The 23,681-nt window shown below is 39.5% G+C and overlaps 1 protein-coding gene across 1 annotated transcript in view; it reads right to left on the reverse strand.

The window, feature by feature from the left end:
- LOC140204675 (von Willebrand factor C and EGF domain-containing protein-like) overlaps positions 1 to 23,681 on the reverse strand; it is a gene marked incomplete at its 3' end in the record, with an annotated part of 363,358 nt that overhangs the window by 64,176 nt on the left and 275,501 nt on the right. The window contains exons 11-12 of the mRNA XM_072271366.1: positions 4,078 to 4,160; positions 2,247 to 2,334 (exon numbers count right to left, since the gene is read on the reverse strand). Coding sequence (XP_072127467.1) covers positions 2,247 to 2,334; positions 4,078 to 4,160 — 171 coding nt within the window. The remainder of the gene's footprint in view (positions 1 to 2,246; positions 2,335 to 4,077; positions 4,161 to 23,681) is intronic.

Consider the following 23,681-nt stretch of genomic DNA (forward strand, 5'->3'; position numbering starts at 1 on the left):
TTTATTGAACTGGAAGGAGACCAATCCTCTTACTACGTTCCAGTGGTTTTCCAAAACTATATTATGTTTAAATTTAGAAAAAAATTAGAAGTGATATTTTTGATCCTTCGGTTAAATTTGAAGAAACTTGGAAAACACTTATTTAACATTTTCATATGATGTAATTTGACCTTTCCGAATCCTTCTTATTAACTTAAAATATATGAATAGAGGAGTGGAGTTGAGGACATTACTGAACGTGTTTGATTTAAGATATTGGTCCAGCCCTGTTTTGTTCCATTTGCTTTTTTGGGTTTAGTATTTTGCTCTTTTTTATTTTTTTTGGGGGGGCGGGTTTCTTTGAATTTTTTTTCTTTTTATTTCTTTATGATTAATTACATCATGAGTTTGGAAGTCTATTATACCTGTGTTATCTGAAATCTTTTTTGTATATGTTTATTAACAATAAGATTATTCCAATCTCTTTGTATCAACATTATTATTTTGTTTATAATTTTGGAAAAATTTATAAAGAGATTTAAAAAGAAATTGTTATTTCATGCTCATTATTTATTCCTACTTATTTATATCTGCATTTGCACAGTTTGTTCACAGTTTACAGTCCCTGATGTTTACAGTTTACTATTACTGTTCTTGAGATTTGCTAAGTATGACAGTGGAAAAGAACCTCAGTATTGTATGTAGTGATATGTATATACTCTGATAATAAATATACTTTGAACATAAGAATTATAATTAATTCATGGTTATAATGCTAGTGGAAAGGCAAAAAAGAGCGTCATGTTTATTATGTTGGGCTTTCTAAGACTCAGTATAAAGCATTACTTGGAACATCGTTTTGGTTAGGGCCTCAGCCAACATATTGAGAGTACTTCATGGGGACAGCTTCCTACTTTGGGCTGAGAGGGTGCAGAAAGAGTTAAAAACATGGTCAATTTATACATTAATGCCTGTATCACAGCAACAACGTGAAGAATTCACAATAATGGATGACTTGACAATTTTGTGTACATTTGCAAAGTCATGCATTTTACCAGACATGGTAAACCTCCACCAAAATTTGCTGTCTTGAGCACATTTCTTTTTCAACTAACTTTTGATACCAGGATCTCCCAAACCATCATGGAGACTCAACTGCACCAACATTATATCTCAAGACAGAAATCCTTTCTTGTGACAGTGAGTTGTGTGGTTCATGATTTCCATAATTCTGCCTTGTAGTTATAAGGACAGACTCACACCGCATGGAAAAGGGTCCCTCTGCTCACTGAGTCTGCACTAGGCAGAAGCACCCAGTTACATACAGTATATCCCACTGGTTCACCCTCCTCACATTCCCCAAAGTTTCTGCCACTCACCTCCACACTTGGGGCAAGTTATAGTAGCCAACTAACCTAACAATAGGCACATCTCTGAGACGTAGAACACGAGATATAATCAGTGTAGACATATGGAGAACATACAAACTACACACAGGCAGAACCGGATGTCAGAATTGAACAGAGCTCAAAGGCAGCAGCTCAGCGAGCTGCACCATTGTGCCGCCTCAAATTTGATCTATAATGCGTAAAAGAGATACGTGTAGAAAAATGGAAAGAAGTATGAAGAGCCTCAGTTAAAATTTACACCAAAATGAAATTTATGTTAATTTAAATACAAGCATCAACCAGAAGGGGCTTTAAGACTTTACTTTCAAAATCATAAAAGCTTAATTGTAAGAAAAATATCAGTTCAGATTGGAATTGTTTGGAGAGGAGCAAGTTTGTTTTGATATGTTACAACTTTTGATGGATGGTGTTAGAAATAAGCTGTCCCCCTTAGACGTACAATGCTGACATCTTTCTATTTAAGTTTTTAAGAGCACAAAGCATAACAAACATCAAGGCAGATTTGTACTGACAGCCCTAATCTGCTGTTGACAGATATAATTGACAACTGTTTTCGTATCCACTGAAGTGAGATCAAGGCCTCTTCTTAGCTGCAGGCCTCCTTAAGTGTCAGGGAAACTCCTACTGTACACTGATGTGACTAGTTTAGGTAAAATTATTTCAAAGCAGGTGCAAGGTTTATTAGTCTTATAGTTTCACACTAACCTTGCCAGGCATATCAAGATAAGAAATAAAATTGTGAAATATTCTGCTCTATTCTATGGCAAAAGAGTCATAGTTGTAACGGACTGGAGCAAGTTCGAGTTTAGTCATCAATTGATATTTTGGTGATGTATAGTTATCAAAACACACACTAACCTGGGCATATCGGACAACAATCCAATAGAACTGGCTTCTCACATTCAACAGGAGGACACTTGGGCGTGATGCATTTCACATTTCCAGACTGGAAAAGATAAATATCAGTTATAACTTGAATCAACACCAATAACGCAGAGGTTAAACACGATGCTGTGAGAAAACACGATTTTGTAGTATTTGGCTGTCTCAACAATAAGTCTTTACAATGTCAATTTTGTGATTCAGATGATCAAAAGGAAGTATTCATTCTAACAGTGGCTGCACTACGTACCATTTACAAAATGAACCTCATTTTCTCCCCTGGATTACTTTAACATCCCAGTTTCTCATCTTTCCTGATCGCCCTAGTTTCGGTAGGATGTCAAGGCTTTGGAGAGGGTGCAGAATAGGTTTCCCTGGATACTGCATGGATTAGAGGGTGTTTTGTTTTGTAACTTAAAAACATTAAACTAATTCTAAAGAAAGACACAGGAGTCCAAAATGCAGGTCTAACTTCAAATTTAAGTGAGGTACTCACGTATTGCATGGTAGTGTGATGATGTATACAAATAATGTTTGTATATTTACATATTCATGGATACATTTAACTCACAAATTAAATGAACAAGAATGCTATATATATAAATAAGGCATCCGTTAGTCTTGCGAGACCATGGATCTGCGCCTGGAAAGTCTTCACTCTCCAGGGTGCAGGCAAGGTTGTATGGAAGACCGGCAGTTGCCCATGCTGCTAGTCTCCCCACTCCACGACACCGATGTTGTCCAAAGGAAGGGCAAGGGCCAATACAGCTTGGCACCAGTGTCGTCACAGAGCAATGTGTGGTTAAGTGCCTTGCTCAAGTACACAACACGCTGCCTCGGCTGGGGCTCGAACTCGTGACCTTCAGGTCACTAGTCGAATGCCTTAACCACTTGGCCACGTGCCCACATGCTGTGTGTGTGTGTGTGTGTGTGTGTGTGTGTGTGTGTGTGTATGTGTGTGTGTGTGTGTGTGTGTGTGTGTGCGCGTGCGTATATATATATATATATATTAAATACACAACAGGGGGCACATGCTAAAGGGAGAGGCCGGACAATCTTGGGTTGTTTTCTCTGGAGCGACAGAGGCTGAGGGGAAATTGGTCAGAAGCTTTTAAGATTATGAGAGACATAGACAGAGAAGACAGCTGTATCTTTTTCCTAGGACTGAAATCTTTAATAGTACAAGGCATGCGATTAATGCAAGTGGGGCAAATTCAAAGTAGAAGTGTGGTGAGAGTTTTTGTTTTAAACAGAGAAGTGAGTGCTTGGAATGTGCTGCCAGATGTAGTAGTGGAGAGAGAAAAAAAAAGCAATAGTGGCATAAAAGAAAGATATATGCAGAGAAAGGACCTTGTATACACAGAGGGGATTAGTTTTGTTAGCTATTTATTTACTAGTTCAATTAGCTCAGTACGATGCAGTGGGCCAAATATGCTGTTCCCGTGCTGTTCTGATCTATGTTCTATGTTCTTCTATTCCCTCTCCCCCTCCCCAGCCTCTGAAACCTGCCATGCCCTGCAGTCGAAAATGACAAGGGCAGAAGAAGCATGGGAACACCATCAACTGCAGGTTCCCTTCCGGGTCACATCATTCTGACCTGGAAGTATAGTGTTGCACTTGGGCTCTGGAACATCCAACCCAATAGCACTCTGAAAGGATCTAACAACAGAAGGACTGCAGTAATTCAGGGTGATAGCTTAAATCTCCTTTTTCATAGGTATGCTGGCATGCCTACATTTGTAAAAGTTAATATATATATATATATATAAAACACATGGAGCCTACTTGAACAGGGAATTTTACTTACAATGCAGGCACAAAGGGTACAATTGTCATTGGAGGGAGAGAAAACATCTTCGTGGTTCACAATTCTACCCTCATAGAGACACTCTGAAATTAAGAAAATATTTAGTAATATGGCAGAACCTCAAATACAAACAGGGATGAGAACAATGATGAAGCTATTAACGTATTCTAATTAAATGGGTGAAGATATTGCAGCAAGTACTATAGTATATAAGCACGTATCTAAAAGCAACAGTTCAGAGGTTATCATACTCCACCTTTTCACAGAGTGTGATATGACAGTTGTCAATGAGATAGCATGAAATCTGTGAATTGATGAAAACTTCAACTTTCTACAAGCTACTCTCACTGAATAAAGCATTGAAAATCTATTTTCACTACAGATGTCCAGTCCCTATATATCTTATTTTCACTATGGATGTGCAGTCCCTAGACACCTCCACCCCCCACCAGGAAGGCCTCAAAGCTTCCTGTTTCTTTCTGGACACCAGGCCCAACCAGTTCCCCTCCACCACCACTCTCCTCTATCTGATAGAACTGGTCCTCACTCTCAAAAATTTCTCCTTCGACTCCTCTCACTTTCTTCAAACAAAAGGTGTAGCCATGGGCACTCACATGGGTCCCAGCTATGCCTGCCTTTTTGTCAGCCTATCTGGAACAGTCTACGTTCCAAACCAATACTGGTATCACTCCTCAACTTTCCCTAAGCTACATCGATGACTGCATTGGTGCAGCTTCCTGCACCCATGTGGAGCTCGTTGACTTCATCAACTTTGCCTCCAACTTCCACCCTGCTCTCCAATTTACCTCGTCCATTTCCGACACCTCCCTCTCCTTTCTTAGTCTGTCTTAATCTCTGGAGACAGATTATCTACTGATGCCTTTCATAAACACACTGACTTTCACAGATGCCTGACTATACCTCTTCCCACCCTGTTACTTGTAAAATTACCATCCCCTTCTCTCAATTCCTTTGTCTCCACCGCATCTGCTCTAAGGGTGAGGCTTTTCATTCCAGAACGAGATGTCCTTCTTTTTCACAGAAAGGGGCTTCCATTCCTTCACCATTAACTCTGTCTTCAACCACATCTCTTCCATTTTGTACATGTCTGCCCTCACCCCATCCACCCCACCAGGGATAGGGTTCCTCTTGTCCCTACCTACCATCCCACCAGCCTTCACGTCCGACACATAATTCTCTGTAATTTCTGCCATCTCCAATGGGATCCCACCACTAAGCACCTCTTTTCATCCCCTCCACATTCTGCTTTCCACAGGGATCACTCCCTACACGACTTCCTTCTCCATTCATCCCTCCCCACTGATCTCCCTCCTGGCACTTACCCTTGCAAGCGGAACAATTGCTACACTTCCTCCCTCACTACCATTCAGGGCCCCAAACAGTCCTTCCAGGTGAGGTGACACTTCACCTGTGAGTCTGTTGGGGTCATCTACTGTATCCGGTGCTCCCAGGTTGACCTGTATTTTGGTGAGACCCAACAGATTGGGAGATTGCTTCACCAAGCACCTATGCTCTGTCTGTCAGAAAAAGTGGGATTTCCTGGTGGACACCCATTTTAGTTCCACTTCCCATTCCGATTCTGACATGTTAGTCCATGGCCTCCTCTACTGCCATCAGGTTGGAGGAGCAACACCTTATATTCCATCTGGGTAGCCTTCAACCTGATGGCATGAACGTTGATTTCTCAAACCAGTAATGCCTCCCCCCAACTCTCTCCTTCACCATTCCCCATTCCCATTTCCCCTTCTCACCTCATCTCCTTACCTGCCCATCACCTCCCTCTGGTACCCTCCTTCTTTTCTTTCTTTATGGTCTTCTGTCCTCTCCCATCAGATTCCCCCTTCTAGCCCTGTATCTCTTTCACCAGTCAACTTCCCAGCTCTTTATTTTACTGCTCCCACTCTCCAGGATTCACCTATCACCTTCTGGTTCTTCCTTCCTTCCCGCCCACTTTCTTACTCAAACTCCCCATCTTTTTTTCTCCAGTCCTGCTGGAAGTTCTCAGCCCGAATCATCGACTGTTCTTTTTTCCACAGATGCCTCCTGGCCTGCTGAGTTCCTCCAGCATTTTGCGTACATTGCTCTGGATTTCTAGCATCCGCAGATTTTTTCTTATTGAAAAGTTTATATCACTTAATGAGATGAAACTGAGTTTTTAAACTTGTGAAATGGCCCTGTTCACAAGGATTAATTTTATGTCTGTGAAAAGGTGTATCCTCAGAACAATTTATAAATTCTATGAATCATAAATGTGAAAATAATTAACTAAAAATTGTGTCATTCCATCTTCCATCTTGCTCCCTGTGTAAGGTCCTTTCCTTTACTCTCTTGTTGAAATGCTTTAATGTTAGATTAAGCATCCAATTTTTACTCCTGGTTATTGTCAGAATTCTCATTCTAATTATCTGCTTGGTCAGCTTGATGCTATCACTGTCACAGATCTCACAGAACTGGTGTCTGACTACAACAGGGACTGTGGAAAAGGAGAAATCCCTGACAGAGATCAGTTGGTCTTTGTGGGCATCTTACTGCGATCAGTAACAAGCAACGTCACTGCTTACCTCAAAACCCAGCTAACGTTACATGGATTGTAATGTGTAGGTTAAAGCTACTGGTTTTATTTACAGATCTGTTAAATTACGGGCAGCAGTATTGATTTATAAAGATATTGAAATTAAACCAGCGTTAGTGCCTAAGGGATCCATTTAACCATTTTGGGAGACTGATTTAATAGGATCTTTGATAAATCTTGAGTTGCATTATCCAGTCTGTATTCCAAAATGTCAGCTCATCCTTAGAGTTCAGAAAAATAACAGCAGTATTATCCTAAACTTATCCATTTCAAGAACTGTTGTCAAAGATGCCGTCACACATGGTTGGAAGTAAACAATTCCAATGATTAAATGATCAAACATTTTCCACCTATTTCTGCTGAATTGCTACTTTCCTCATAATAATTGCAACAAAAACATGCTGACAAGTCACATCTTGACTAGCTTTTAGAACCTGCAGAGGATCATGAACTGCCCTTAAAATTTGGTGAAAAAAAAAGAGTAATATTCTTTTTAACTCCTTTACTGAGACACTGCAGCTCCAGTATCGACAGCATACTAATTCAAGGCAGCAAGTCCAAAAACTTCCTATGACAGCAGTCCTTATTCAGAATGTCTAAAACTATGAAGAGCTGGAGCAGTCAGAACATTATTACATACAACAGATGCAACAAGTTGCCAACTAGCCTGACTTGGATGTAAGCTATTGTTCCTTTACAATTGCGGAACTTTCTACCTATCATGGCCCATTTTCAGAACCAAAGTAGAAACCTAACAAGAGATTATGGCAACATGCTTTCTACTTCATAGTTATAATTCTTCTAATGATGACATTGAAACATGCTATTTCATAACATTTCTGTCATCTTCATTCACTCATGGAACAATTAATGGGACATGGAAAATGAATTTCATGTTGTGTTTAGCCTACCTTATACATGACACTGGTGTCTGAAGTGCAAAGTTTCATTTTTTTTCTAAGACTTGAGCAGAAAAATGCATTAATAGAATAACAATACTAGAGCACTGTCGCAGTGGTTTAAGAGGATTTGCTTTCTGAATATACTAAATGCACTAGAGAAATCTTTTAAAAGGCTTATTTAGAATATTAATAGATTATACTCACTATCACATGTCCCACAGCATTGACCTTCTTCAAGAACCTGATGGCTACAGGAAGTGTTGCAAACTATCAGTTGGCAATGTACCTCACCTTCCTAAAATATCAAGAACACATCATCAACTTCCTATTCTGAAGCAAATGACCAAAACTTTGCTTATTTTTTAAAACGATGAAGAAAATTACACAGAACATGATTTGTATTTAAAAATTTCATATGATATGGATCTTTCTGGTGAGATGTAACAACGAAACATTTTAATTTGCTCTTTCATTTCCTTCTCATTCCTTCAGCCATACCATCGTATCTACATGATGCATGTATTTACATCACAAATGAGTGTATCCTCATACAGAGGAAGTCTTTTGGAATCAAAAACTTTAAGAATTATGGTCAACTGGGAAACTTCAAGATCTTGGAAAACTACAAAAGTGGTCAAGGCTGAGAGAAATCTCAGTCATCAAATTTTCTCCTTTTAACACCCATTCTTAATTCTCTCAGTCTCACAGTTAAAATGTTTAAATAGCACCAATATTCAATCTTCATCAGTTAATTTGGAAATTAACCCCAAATACCAAGCTCATTTTCTAAACACAGCAGCTGCCACTTGTCAAACAGTTGTAAGTAAACCTCCACCTAACAGTTGTTTAGCTTCTAGTCATAAATAGGAACCAACCTTCAGTTTTTAAAATTAAATATCAAGCAGTAATCAGCTTGAAGTTAAGATAAAGTACTGACTACATAGAGCAGCTTTACAAACAAGCTTTGCAGAGAGCCTTATACTTGTTGGTCCATAGTCTCTTGTCTTCCTGCTTAGGAGGTGCAGTATATGATAAAGGATCATTTAATTTGGCTTGTTTCAAACAGACAAGCTGACTAAGTTGCTTAGTTCAAGGAAGTTTGTGAACCAAATGGATATAGCATACAGAGGGAAAGTTTGTATACGCAGAGAAGTTAGCTTTACAACATTAATATTAGGTAGCTAAGAACTACATCTCCAAAAAGCTTTGATGCGGTTTGTGTAAAAAGGGCATCTGAGGAAATATTATATATGTGCAGTCACCCATGGTAAAGTGAAAGGGTACAACTGCAGAGAGACATTCATGTTTAATAGGAATGGTTAAGAAACATTAAGAAGTATGAGAAAAATATGGGGTGAGCTAGAATCTATCCCTCTGGCTTTGATTTCTCCATCTGCATTGTTGGTATGTCTTCTTAGTTTATAGGAATTGCACCTGTGATTTGGAAATACTTAGTGTTTTAGAAATAGTTTATAATTTGGAAATATTTTATAAGTTAGAAAACCCCTGAGTTTTAAGAGTCCTTTAAGGATTTTGTTCGGATTTAAATGTGTATCATTGAAAATAAATTAACTGTTTTAAACTAACTTTGTTAGCTGGGAGGGAGGGAGAGGGACCCACTGCTCAAATAATGGATATTAGCAGCTAACCTCACCATGGAGAGTAAACAGGGAAGTGAACTTGTCTCTGATAATTGGGTAATTACAGTAGAATATCCTTTTAGTGAGGATACTCGTGGCTATTTATATCTGATAGGGCTTAAGGTCTTTGTTTGAGTTCAAATCTAAGCAGTCAACAAACTCAATACCATTATCTTTTTGCTCACATTTAAAATGAACACATTTTAGATTCTATTTCTCATCTCCATTACTCATCTGATTTTCCACTTGAGAGTATTACACAATGCCCCGGTAGCACAGTGGTTAGTGCAACACTATGACAGCTCGGGGCTCTGGAGTTTGGAGTTCAATACAGCCGAGCTCTGTAAGGAGTCCCCGGATACTCTGGTTTCCTCCCACAGTCCAAGGATGTACCAGGTAGGTTCACTGGACTTTGCAAATTGTCCTCTGGTTAAGTTAAGGTTAAATTGGGGTTGTTGGGTTGCTGAGGAGGGGCAGCTTGATGGGCTAGAAAAGTAGCCTTCGTGCTGCATCACTGAACAAATAAAATAAAATAAAACACGTAGTGAAAATGATGTGAAGAATTCCTGTGCTTTTTCCTTTGGAAAATTTACAACCTTAAATCCTTTTCCTTTTACCGAAGATGGATTCTTCCTTAAAATCTGCTTACTTATGTGCTTGGTATGGTATCAATGGAAAGCATGTCTAAATTTATCTTACCAATGTTACCTGTAAAGCTGTGGAACGTTTCTCAAGAATGTTACAGCTTTGACAGATATGGTTATATTCAACAGCTCATCTAATATCTCCAGACATTATTACAGATTTGAAAGAAACAGTATTCAGTGGTAGGTAACAAGTATGCAATAGAATATCACTGGACTGTAAGGTGAAATTATATGTGTAGAATGATCCAGCGTTCAGTCATTCAACGCTTACCTGACAGAAGCAGGTCACACAGGGTTGGGCTGGTGAAGTCCATGAACTGTTATGAGCATAGATGCTCCCATTGGAAAGGCAGGCTAGGAAATCAAAGTGAAAATAATCACTTCGGTGTGGTAAAACATAGGAAGAGGCTCAAAGCCAACTCTTTAAATTAACCTATGTCCACAGAAGATAATAGACAACTTACTCTACCTATAATTCAAATCAAGATATTAAATCACTTGAGGGAGATGACTAAATATATTTAGAACTGCCTTGTGATCACCTCAAGTATTGGGAATAAGAGAAACAGTGTAGCAGATCAAGCAATGTCTGTTGATAAAAGTATCAAGATTATCATCTGCATTAAGGTTCGTTCATCAGAAAAGAGTTCTGATATTCAGATGGCAGCAGGATACAAAAAGAGTTCAGAGAAGACGGAGGATGGAAGAATGCTTTTGATGCCATAACAGATAACCATTAATTAAAAGACTGCAAAAATGAATAACAATGCCCTGTAATTTAAGAGTGGGAGTATGATAAATGGCCCAGCAGCATTGCACAAAGTCACATGGCTTCATTAAGATCTCCCCAGTGAACACTGTCACATATTAGTTGTGTTACTGGGCAAGTAACCAGAATCATGAGTTTGAATTCACTAATGGCAGCTGAGGAATTTAAATTCAAGCAATTAAGTAAATCTAAATTAAATTATTTTTTATAAATAGCTTCAATTATGCATCCTCATAAACCTACTTTGTTGTCAGAGACTAATCTAGTTCACTAAATCTGCTTCACCATATGTCACTCAAGGTCAATGCTGTTGACCTATAACTGGTTCCTTAGCTCAGGGTCAATTATGGATGGAGAATAAATGCTGGCATGACCAATAAGGTCCTCATGTCTGAGCAGCCGTTATCTTAAAGATTAGTTTAGATCCATTGGGGAGTCTTTAACAAAAAATAATCCTCAGAGGCAACAAGGGCAAAGTTTTAGCTCAAAAATATGCAAAATATACAAATGTTTAAATTTGAAGAGCATATTTTCACTGTCAAGGTATGCAATTAAACTTTTATCTTTAAAATTCTTTTCTCAGATTATACATAATTAATAAGACCTTAATGCTGCCATTAAGGTCTTATTAATTATGTATAATCTGAGAAAAAAATTTTAAAGAGGATTGGAAGACAATTTGCAGAGTCCAGTTTCCCATTTATACCCCTCACCACCTGATGAAGGCAGCTTTCTCATGTAACTAAACAGGCACTGAATTTCTTGTCCCACCTGCAACTTAATAAGCTTATATATTGGAAACCTGATGAAACCTGAGATGGGAGAATGTTTATTTGAAAGTAAGTCACTCTCCAATCAGAAGCTGCATTTCTGAACAATTACAATTATTATCCATTAGTTGCATGGATTTCTCTTCTATAATCCTGTCAGGTTAGTTTTCAATAATTATGCAGAATTTCTTAAAGTTACTAGGTCTGGGTAAAATGCAAATCTTTAGATTTACTTTGACTGTCAATCACAATTACCTATTGTGGCTGTCTCCATACTTGCCAGAAAGTATTTATTTAAACTCACCATAATATTTCACATCATATCAGTACTCATTATGGAGATTTCTCTCACCTTGCTGGGTACTTGATGCTACATTAACGTCAAGAAATGATCCTTTTTGCTGTATTTATAGTCAAGTATGAATGGGTGTGTTAGTAAGTTTGCAGGTTATACGATGATTAGTGGTGTTGTGGTGTTGTGGGTAGCCTAGAAGACTGGCAAAGAATATAGAGCAGTTACAAATATGGGTGGGAAGATGGCTGATGGAATTTATTCCAGCCAAGTGTGAAGTGTTGCTCCTTGGAAGGTCAAATGAAAAAAGACAGTACACTGTTAATGGCAAGACCTTTAACAGTGTTGATAAGCAGACGGATCTTGGGGACTAAATTCATAGCTCCATGAAAGTGGCTGTACAGGTTGATAGGATGGGTAATGCCTTTATTAGTCGAGGTATTGAGTTCAAAAGTCAGGAAGTAATGTTGCAGCTTTATAAAACGCTAGTTAGGCTGCATCTGGAGTATTACATACAGCATACAGCATCCATCATAGGAAGGAAGGATGGATGCTGGAGAGGGTGGGTGCAGGAGAGGGTGCAGAATAGGTTCACCAAGATGATACCTGGATTAAAAGGCATGTGCTATAACAACCCAAGTAAAACAAACTTGGGTTGGACAAACATGCTTGGAATGCGCTGACTGGGGTAACGGATTGAGGCAAATACATTAGAGACTTATAAGAGGTGCTTAGATGGGCACATGAAGGTTCAAAGAATGCAAAAATTTGTACTCTGTGTAGGCAGAAGGGATTAGTGTAGTTGGCTATTTGATTTTATTGGTTCAGCATAGTATTGTGGGCCGAAGTATCTGCTTGTGTGTTGTACTCTCCTATGTTCTAATTATTACTGAGTCTGCTGTTGTTTGGTCTTTAACATATAAATGCAAATCCTGTGTGTTCTTTCTCCAATATTCAAAATACAGACGGACTAACAAAGTGCTACATGTATTCCTTAAGTTGTCAATTAACTATTTGATAAGCACTCATTTAAAGTTTTTTTTATTGGCCTTTCTATTCAGCATCACATCTATGAACTATGAATACAAATTGGCAGGTGGTAGGTGAGACCAGGTGAGGAGGAAAGTGGGTGGGTGGGTGGGATTGTATCTTTAGAAGATAAGCTCAGATACTTTAAATTCTGATGTATCAAATTGCCTACCAACCTGGGCTGGACTAAAGCCAGGTTCTGAGAATTGAACAGAGCTGCCCACTATCTCTTAAACATAAACACAAAACAAAAGAATTCAGATGATCGGCACAGACCCATACGTAAAGCTGAACAAGAGGCTGTCAAGACAAATCAGAGCCATTTAATGCATAATTAGTGGGTTCCTCTGTCCATTTGCATGTGGCATCAAATTATTTATGGAGTACAACCAAACAGGAAAGCTTTAGCGATATCAGATTCCTAATCTCACTCAGCATGACAGCCAGCAGTTAGTATTTGGACTACACTCCTCCCAAAGACAGTTTAAGAGCTAAGATTCATCTTTCACTCCATATAGTATGTGACATGTCATGTTAACTCAGCTGGGGTTCAGAACAGTTTATGACCACTTTCATTATGATTATTTCCTTAAATTACATGTCCTCAGTGAAATAAAATTACAATAATGTACAAAAAACTTTAGAAAACAATGAAGAGAACTATTATTTCAACAAAGTAGTAATGTGACCTCTGAGTCTCCATTTCAATCAGATTTATTGCCATTAAAAGAGTTAAACCACCAAAAGTTCTTCTAGAATACAACCTGAAGAAAATAGATCACTTTTAAAGGAGGATCATGGTCGGGAAGACATCCAAAAAAGGTCCTTCCATTAATACTTTTAAAATGGTTTTCCCTCTCCTGGGCTTTCAAAGGAATCTGTTTTATAATCCATGTCGTCAGACTTCCACTCGACCCTATTTCAGAAGAAGAAGTCACTGAACTTTTAAGTAACGTCCCAATACCTAAACTTTTCTATCTAAGGACTGATGAATAAATAGGTCATTGTGACAAGATAATTCCGATATAATCTAGAAGCACTGGACAAAAGCATCCTCTCTCTATTTGCTGAATGTAAACCTTTGTGACCTTGCACAGTGTGAATCTCAGCAACAGGGGGTATCAACATTTCTCCTGCAGGACAGAATTAAGTTTCCATCTTCAACAGAGAAACCACCAGAGTAGCAAATTACTTTACATTCTGGCAGTCCTTTGTTTGAGGATATTACAGAGATGCTGACTTCATTTTTTATTCTGAATTAGCCTAGCTTCTCCTGCTTGCTGTCTGCCTTTTATTTCATTGCTTTCAACACTCTCTACATACGGCTAACTTGCTTCTTTCTCTGGGCCTTTCCATGGACCAGACACTAAATGTTATCCAAACTATTTAATTACTTCACAGCACAGACAATCTAATATTTTCGGAATCTAATTTTTGCTTAATATTTCAAAAGTCACAGAAGTGAAATCCTTCATTTGATGACTTCTGTTAAACTCCAATTTTCTGACACTAATACTTGAACCCAGGCAATATTTTACACCATATATTTTTAAAATGCAATTTTTACATATTTAGCTGGTTACTTTTTCTTCTTTTTTGTTGAACTTAAACCAAAGTTTTCACCTTCCACACATCTTCAGATGTTCAAAGCTTCGAAAGTTCATCAAAGTGTTCAACTCTGAAATTCTTCTTCTCCATGTAGCTATGAAAGAAAAGAGAGGTAACACAATCATCAACCCCCAAATTCCCCCTCCCCACTCAAAAAGTGAACAAAACAGAACAGGCACATCGAATCCCAAACCCACCCCCTCCCCACACACACACACACACACAATCAAAATGAGAAAGACTGGGCAAAGAATATAGAATACAAAAAAACTTTAAGACTGAGAAAAAGTCTATAGTCCAGGTCCACATCCAAAATGCAGAAAACCTGGGCAACATTCTTCAGGTACTGAGGCAGGCTCTCCCCTCTCCGGTAGCATAACAGAGCAATCCTCAGCAATCAAAAGGCAGGTAGCCGGCTCTCACCCTCTGCACTCACCTTGATACTTCAATCTCCTTTGTCGCTTTAATCGGTGCACAAATGAAGCTTTAATTGGCAAAATGGAGTCAAACATGGGCTTGCACCTCGTCCTGTATCCTGCCTGCCATGAGGTTCACACACACTGCCTCTGTCTCCTGGAAACTTCTCTGGAAGCACTGGAACACCCAAACTATCTCCAAACTCTTGTCTTTGCCTGAATGTTTCAATCTCCCTTGTTGCTTTTAATCAGCGAACAATGGAAGCTTTAATTGGTGAAATAGAGCCAAACTTCAGCTCACAGCCGTCCCTTAGCCTGCCCGCCTTGAGATTTGCACACGCTTCCGCTGCCTTCCGGAATCCCCTTGGAGATCCCAGAGTGCTGGAGCACCCAAACAATCTCGAAACAGCAAATCACAGACTCCAACAGTTCCACAGTCACATCCAAGTTGAAAAACAAACATAAAAGACATAAAAGAAATGAAATATATTATTTCATGATCTATCCAGAAGATATTGACTGAAGGAGCGTTGTACGCAGGTTTCGTCTTGACCGCAAAAAAATAACTGATACAGCAGGTGAAAATATATTAATCTTTGCAAATTTACTTTAGACATTGTACATTTAGTATCATCAGTTAATCTAAAGCTGTTTAATTTCTTTTTACAAAAAGAGATTCTCTTCTGGTCAAGATGGCAGCTGCATAACATGCTCCTTTGGTTGACATCTTCTGGATAGGTCATGAAACCATATATTTCACTTTTTGTATGTCCTTTATATTTGCTTTTCATCTTGGATGTGACTCTGAAACTGTCAGGGCCTATGATTTCCAGTTTGGAGATTGTTTGGGTGTTCCACTACTCTGCATTCTCCAAGGAGATTCTGGGGGGCAGAGGCAGTGTGTGCGAACTCCATGGCGGGCTGGCCGTGGGACAGGGCGTAAGCTGATGTTTGACTCCATTTCACTGACTAAAGCGATGAGGGAGATTGAAGCATTGAGTCGATTGCAGAGGGTGAGCACCAGCTGCCTGCCTTTTGATTGCCGAGAACCGCTCTGCTATGCTACCAGAGAGGGGAGAGCATGCTGCTGTGGCCAGAGAATGTTGTCCAGGTTTTCTGCATTTTGGTTGTGGACATGGACTATAGACCTTTTTTTTGGTTTTATAGATTTTTGTATTCTGTGTTCTTCACCTGGTCTTACTCATTTTTTTTTGCGTGGGAGATGGAGGGATTTGGGGCTCAATGTGGCTGTTATATTTTGTGCTTTTTTTATGTGGGGGAAGGGGGAATTTGGTGTTTAATATGTGTGTTCTGATTTTGTTCATTTTTTTTATGGGGAAGTGGATTTGAGGGTTGATGATCGTGCTGCCTTTCTTTTCTTGGTTTCATGACTACCTGGAGAATAAGAAATTCAGAGTTGTGTACTTTGATAATAAATGAACCTTTGAGTATTATTTTTTTAATAAATGATTATTTACAAAATTCTATGGTGATGAAATAAATCAGATGAAATCTTGTCTCTCCCTAAATGATGTAAACCATTCATTCCCTGTTCACTAAACAGTGCTCAGGAATTCGTTATAGATGGTTTTAATCAATATGATGTATCTCGGGAATATTATATGCCACATCACTTCTTCAGAAGCACAGATAAAAGCCTGCTTAAAATCTGTGAAGCTGTAATACAATTGCAGTGTTTTAAAAGTACCTCTGTAATCACTTTATCACAAAGAGCTTTGTGCTGGTTTTACAGTGTCTGAGTAAACAGTTTTCCATTATATTTACTGTTCATTTACATAAGTTGTTGGAGACAACCATGAGCACAGAGGAACACCTGGAGAAACTTCTGAAATACTCACAACACGCTGGAGGAACTCAGCAGGTCGGGCAGCATCCGTGGAAAAGATCGTTCGACGTTTCGGGCCGGAACCCTTCGTCAGGACTGTATGGGGAGGGGGCAGGGGCACTATAAAGAAGGTGGGGGGAGGGTGGGAAGGAGAAGGCTGGTAGGTTCCAGGTGAAAAACCAGTAAGGGGAAAGATAAAGGGGTGGGGGAGGGGAAGCAGGGAGGTGATAGGCAGGAAAGGTGAAGAAAGAAAGGGGAAAGCACAGTGGGTAGTAGAAGGAGGCGGAACCAAGAGGGAGGTGGTCGGATGCTTCCAGGATGTTGCATCGGCAAGTTTGCGGCGCTGGAGGTTCATCCTCTGCATGAGATGATGAGACTTTTGTGGGCCTTTGAGACTTTTACCATGCCCCTGGTCTGTTCTTATCAAATTACAGTATTGCTTTGCACTGTTGTAACTATATGTTATAATTATGTGGTTTTTGTCAGTTTTTAAGTTGGTTTGTCAAGTGTTTCCGTGATATCATTCTGGAAAAACATTGTATCATTTCCTAATGCATGTATTACTAAATAATAATAAAAGAGGACTGCTTGTCCTCATAATCTAATCTAATCTAATCTAATCATTCTTCTGTAGTACTTACATTCACTCCAATCTATTTATTTGAAGAATGGTACACCAATACATTCCTTCCAGAATTACTTGTTAATTTGGTAAGTGGACTTTGCTTCACTTTGACAATATGTTCCCCATCTTCAATGGTTATGTCTTCAACGCAAAAAAAAATTTAGTTTTTTTTTACAAATTAACAGAAGCTTTTATTTGTTCTTCCAAGAAGATCAGGCTCCTCTCCTCTGCAGTTGTAAGCTCACCATCTATAAAACTAACTGTGGATTCAGTAAGGACTGGGTTTCTTTATCATCCATCAACACCAACAGAAACACAGTTTTAATCAGTACCATTAAAACTACACAACAGAAGAATAGGATGTACCAAAAATAATGCTGATGACTCATTATAAAATAACTATGAATGTATTATAAACTATGGTTAATTTATTGACAATATAAATAATCATTTTTCAAAATGAAATTTCGTTGGCATGTCAGCAAAAGTTGTTTGGCAATTTCAAGTCAATTTTGGGGTGGCATGGTAGCGTCGTGATTAGCAAAATGCTTTACAGTACAGGGAACTTTGGTTCAATTCCCACCACTGCCTGTAAGGAGTTTGTACTTTCTCCCTGTGACCGGGTGGATTTCCTCTGGGTGCTCCAGTTTCCTCCCACAATAGAAAGACTGGTAGGTTAATTGGTCATTGTAAATGGTCCCTTGATTAGGCTAAGCTTAAATCAGGGATTGCTGGGTGGCACAACCTGAAGGGCCGTAGAGGACTATCCCACGCTGTATCCCAATAAATAAATAGAAATGATCATTGATGAGATTGACAAACCAGATAGTGTTGTTGTTTGAGAAGTTCTAGCAAGACCTTCATAATACCTTCATACAAATCTTCATGTGACCCTATGGATCATTTTCTGGCAGACAGGTTTACCATCTTTTCAGAAAGATAGCACTTTTACTGCTACGATAAAATGTCAACCAAGTCTCACGCACAACACGCTGGAGTAACTCAGCAGGTCGGACAGCACCCGTGGAAATGAACAGTCAATGTTTCAGGCCGGAACCCTTCGTCCTGACTGATGCTGCCCGACCTGCTGAGTTACCCCAGCGTGTTGTGGGTGTTGCTTTGACCCCAGCATTTGCAGAGTATTTTGTGTCAACTAAGTCTATTCTGCTCATGTTCTAGAGCACAGCTTGGACCTGAAATCTGTCTCAGATGTAACATATAAATATTTTTGTTTATATATATAAACCTGTGTCAATCCTCTTGAGTATTCTGTCTAGAAAGACATCATACAAACCAATGGATCTCACATTACAGGTTGTCTCATGTTTTGTTGGTGAGGCAAAAAGCTTAAATTTTATATTTGGAATGTAATGGATGGAGGCAAAGTTTTCTTAAAGCTAAAATCTGCTCTGACTTTCGTTGCACTTTTAGCTGTAATATGCAGAAAACAGAATGTGCAGCTTAAGGGATATACAAGGTTTATCTTACAAGTTGGATGGATGTCTCAAATTATTTTAAACCAACTGGAGAAGCTCAAGAAGCCCCGTCCAAATAAATGCACATCCTCCGAACCAGCATTCTATATTCATTATAAAATATCAGAAGATGTTCTTGCATGATAAAATGGCCGAGTGCTCCAACGTCCCATGAAAAATAGTCTGCTTTCTACTGTTCCTGAAATATCTTTCAGGGAATCATTCAAAACAAAGCTGGACCTACATTCGTTTGGCTCTCAAAAGTAAATCCCTTCCTGAAAGATTTTCCTCCTGAATTTACAAAGATGCTGATGAATTTCTGGGGAATGATAAGGGGGTAGAGCTCACCCAGGTTCAAGACACATTGAGCCGTGGATGGAAATCTTGGAAATATACTGCCAGAAGGATTATGTCTCTTCAGGTGTGGGGAGGAGCTTTGCAAAAGATGTTACCCTTAAATGATAAATTACTGACAACGTTCCACAATCATATATTCTAACGGCAGGGTAAGTAAACAGAGCCATCGGCACTCTATTAAAAAATAAATTAACTACGAATACATTATAAACCATGGTCAGTTTATTGACAATATAAGTAAATGTAACAGTAAAAGAAAAAAGGGTATGCAAATGTTAATTGTAATTTTATAAAAAATGGAGATGGGGACTTCCAGCAAAAGGAAGACATTGAGCACATTAGAGAAACTCACACAGACAAGCTTTAAATCTTCACTATGTTCAACCAGAAGGGCTGATAAGATGAGTGGTGTCATTGACAAGCAGGGAATTGAACAGTCACCACCTGTTGGGATCGCTTCACTGAAATACAATTGGGATCATCAGTTTGGAGCTCAGTAGTCAGTTTAAATTCCTGATCCAGATCATTGTCCAATGACTTAGAGTGGGAAGAGTGCATGCCAAAATATTACAGAAAAGCCGTCTGGGTCGGCATTCAGATACATTGGCTCACTCAGTTAAATTTAGATTAGGAAATCAGATAGGAACATCAAAGAAAAGTACACTGCTAACAATCCCATCCTTTAACTGATGTCCTCAAGTATTTGTTAACTAGCCTTGGAAAAGACCAGGTGACAGACTTGAAACTCCCCAATTCCAGTAAACCGTAGTGTCAGAGAAAACATCCGAGAGAAACACAGTGTTCTCAAGAGGGAAGGGGTCGAAAAAGAAAGATGGAGAACTCTTGGCATTTGTGACACTCATCTATAACTTAGGTTTAAAGAATTTACTTACATTTGCAAGCAGGGCAGCAGAGCCCTGGCACCATCTCCGTCTTGATACAAGGCAGCGGTGGACATGTGGTGCATGAGACTAATCCCAACTAGCAGAGGTAAACAGATAGAAGGGAAAACAAAATTAAATTCCTATGCATTTACTGATATATTAAAGGGAAAGGAGAAGGCAGCAAGGTAGGGCAAGTATTTATACCATCAGATTTTATGTCCTAAATTGTCTGAAGCTAGATAAGTACTTCTGAATCGTGGCAACAGGTGTTCTGTAGAAACCACCAGATAATCTGTGCAAACAAAACACACAATGAGCAATGAAATAACAGGTAATCTGTATTAGTGAGGTTAACAGATGTGAAAATATTGGTTAGGATATCGGGGAGAATTCTTCTCTTTGAAGTAGTGCCTTGTAATTTCTTTCTTTCATCCATCATTGGCCTTGTGTTAGTATCTCAGACAGTGTACAGTACTGTCAGCAGTGTCAGTGCTGAACTTGACACCATAACTTCTTGTCCTGGACAGCAGAGCATTGGCAATAACCTGTAACTTTAAATCCAGTGTTCAGATATGGGAGGAGAAAAGACAACAGAAGAGGTAATTCCCAGGCTTTGTTCTTGTTCCTCATGCAGCCAATTTAACTGCAATCCCAGGGAATCCGCATAAAACTTATTTCCTCCATTATCTGGGTGTTTGAAAAGCAAAGAACATGAACAGAACTGTATCGATAAGGTACAGACCCTTGTCATTCTGGCCATTCTCTAGAGCATGACAGCTATCATTAGTTAAATCATACAAGGCTAGGCAAGTTAACACAGAGGGAATGTTTTTCCTCTCAATTTAGTCTGAGCATTCCATACCAAAAACACAACGGAATGTGCTCAATTTAAATGACGGAAGAGTTTAAGATGCAGATAACTTAAGCTGGATTTCCTCTTTTTCTTGGCCAGGCGCTCAAATTCTGATGTGGAGACAGTTAAAGGTTCAAACTCAAAGTAAATTTATTATCGAAGTACGTACAAGTCACCACATACAATCCTGAGGTTTGTTTTCTTGCGGACATACACAGTTAGACCATGAAACACATTAGAATCAATGAAAAACTGCACACAAGACGGACAAGAAACCAACATGCACAAGACAACAAAGAGTAAATATAACAATAAGTAAATGATGAATAAATATAGAGAACGATTGATGAAGAGTTCTTGAAAGTGAGATCATAGGTTGGGAGAACAGTTCAGTGATGAAACAAGTGAAGTTGAGTGAAGTTATCCCCTCTGGTTTAAGAACCTGATGATTGAGGGATAATTGTTCCTGAATCTGGTGGTGTGGGCCCTGAGGCTCCTGTACCTTCTTTGTGAATGCAGCAGCAAGAAGGGAGCATAGCCTGGGTGGTAGGGGTCCTTGATGATCAATGCTGCTTTCCTGCGGCAATGCTCTGTGTAGATGTGCTCGGTGGTTGTGAGGCTTTACCTGAGATGGACTAGGCCATATCCAATACATTTTGCAGGGTTTTCTGTTCCAGGGCATTGGTGCTTCAATACAAGCCTATGATACAACCAGTCAATATACTTGCCACCACACAGCTATAGAAGTTTTTCAAAGTTTTAATTTCATACCGAATCTTTGTAAACTTCTAAGGTAGTAGCAGCATCATAATTCCTTTGTAATTTCACTTACATGCTGGGCCCAGGAAAAATCCTCTGAAATGACAGGGAGGAACTTCAAGTTACTGACCCTGTCCACCTCTGATCCTCCGATGAGAACTGGCTCATGGATCTCTGATTTCCTCCTTCTGAAGTCCTTGGTCTTGCTGACATTGAGTAAGAGGTTGTTGTGGTGGCTGCAGTCAGCCAGATTTTCAATCTCCCTCCTCTATGCTGATTCATCATCACCTTTGATTTGGCCAACAATAGTGGTGCTGCCTGGAGCCGCGTAAGCAAGGAGAGCAAGGGGGCTAAGCACATAGTCTTATGGTGCACCTTTGCTAATGGAGATTGTGGAGGAGATGTTGTTGCCAATCCGAACTGGCTGGGGTTTGCAAGTGAGCAAACTGAGGATCTAATTGCACAAGGAGCTATTGAGGCCAATATCCTGAAGCCGGGTGATTAGTCTGGAAGATGATAGAGTTGAATGCTGAACTGTAATCGATAGAGCATCCTGATGTATGCATCTTTACTGTCCAGATGTTCTAGGTTTGAGTGAAGAGTCAATGAAGTGGCATTTGCTGTGGACCTGTTGTGAAATCGGCAATCGCCTCTGATCTGGGCCGACATTTACATGGCGGCCGGCACCTAATTAATTAGCTTGTTCGCGGATCGGTATCAGTCCGCGGCCCGGAGGTTGGGGACCACTGTCTTATTTGGTTGCCAGACCTAAATGCCATTGATCTGGCCTTCAGCAGATTGCGAATCTCATGGTACATCTATGGCTTCTGGTTGAAGATGACTGAATGATTTTGTGGAAACACTCTTGTCCACAACTGTTTTAATAAAGTCTATGACAACCATGGTCTTCATTAGTTCCATTAATTCAGATCCTCGGATAAATCTCTGAACATCTTGCAGGCCATTGACTCAAAGAAATCCTGTAGCCACTTCTCCGACTCCCGTGATCAACTCATTATTGTGTTTTTCTCTGGAGCCTTGTTCATTAGCCTCTGACTGTATGCTAAGAGAAAGACAGTTAATTGATCAGATTTCCCAGAGTGTAGTCTTGGCATGGAAAAGTAGACATTCCTAATTGTAGTATAGCAGTAGTTGAGTGTGTTGAGGACCCTGGTGCTGATGATAATTGTGCAAAGAGTTATTCAAACAAGCTTGATTGAAGTCCCTGACTATGACTTGAAATGCGTCGGATGGGCTGACTTTGCTTGTGACAGCAAACGATATTGAATAAACAATTTGGTGGCAGCTTTTAATATCTTGATTAATGCCAGCTTTTGGCAGTATGTAAAATGTGGTCAGAATCAGGGAGGGCAACTATCATGGTAAGTAGAATGGATGGAATTTAATCATTAGATGTTCCAGGTTAGCGTAACAAGAGTGCAACAAGACCAAGAAAAAGTCCGAGTACCACAGAGAAGTTATCCTGAAACACAGGTCCCCACCTTTTTGCCTTGTCTCAATCAGCAGATCGTTCCATCCTGTGCATTAAGATGCCCTCCAGTCTGATCACCAAATCCAGCATATTCAGAGTTAGCCATGCCTCCGTGAAACACAGAACACAACACTTCATTTCCTTCCGATACAGCAATCTTGCCCTTAGGTCCTCAAGCTTGTTCTACAGTGACTGTAAATTTGTTCACAAGCTGCTGGGCACAGGAACTTCCACTGCTTGGTGTTCCAGCCTGGCTTGGAGTCCTCTCCTCCTCCCTCTTTTCCAGCTATAGTGATGTACAGTAAAGTACCTTCATCCACTGAAAGGTGCCGTATCTGCAGGCTTGAGAGTTAAGTTCACTGAGTCCTTCAGAAGATCATGAAATCACTAGGTCATTAAGACAGTTCAAAAGTATTTTGTTTAAAGGGAAATTACAGCCTGCAGGTTGCAGTGAGAGTAATTCAGAAGAGGTATATTTATAAGTTTAGTCAATAGTCCATAACATGTTGCCATGATTAACCAGTGCAATCCTCTTTCCCCTCACAGGATATTACTTTGTGAGACAGGAATGTGTCACCTTTTGCAGTTTTGTCAGTTTCATCTATTCTACCAAACCATTTTCAACAAATAGCCATGCTTTCTGCCCA

This window comes from Mobula birostris, chromosome 11 (assembly GCF_030028105.1).
Source record: "Mobula birostris isolate sMobBir1 chromosome 11, sMobBir1.hap1, whole genome shotgun sequence".
Taxonomy (NCBI): Eukaryota; Metazoa; Chordata; class Chondrichthyes; order Myliobatiformes; family Myliobatidae; genus Mobula; species Mobula birostris.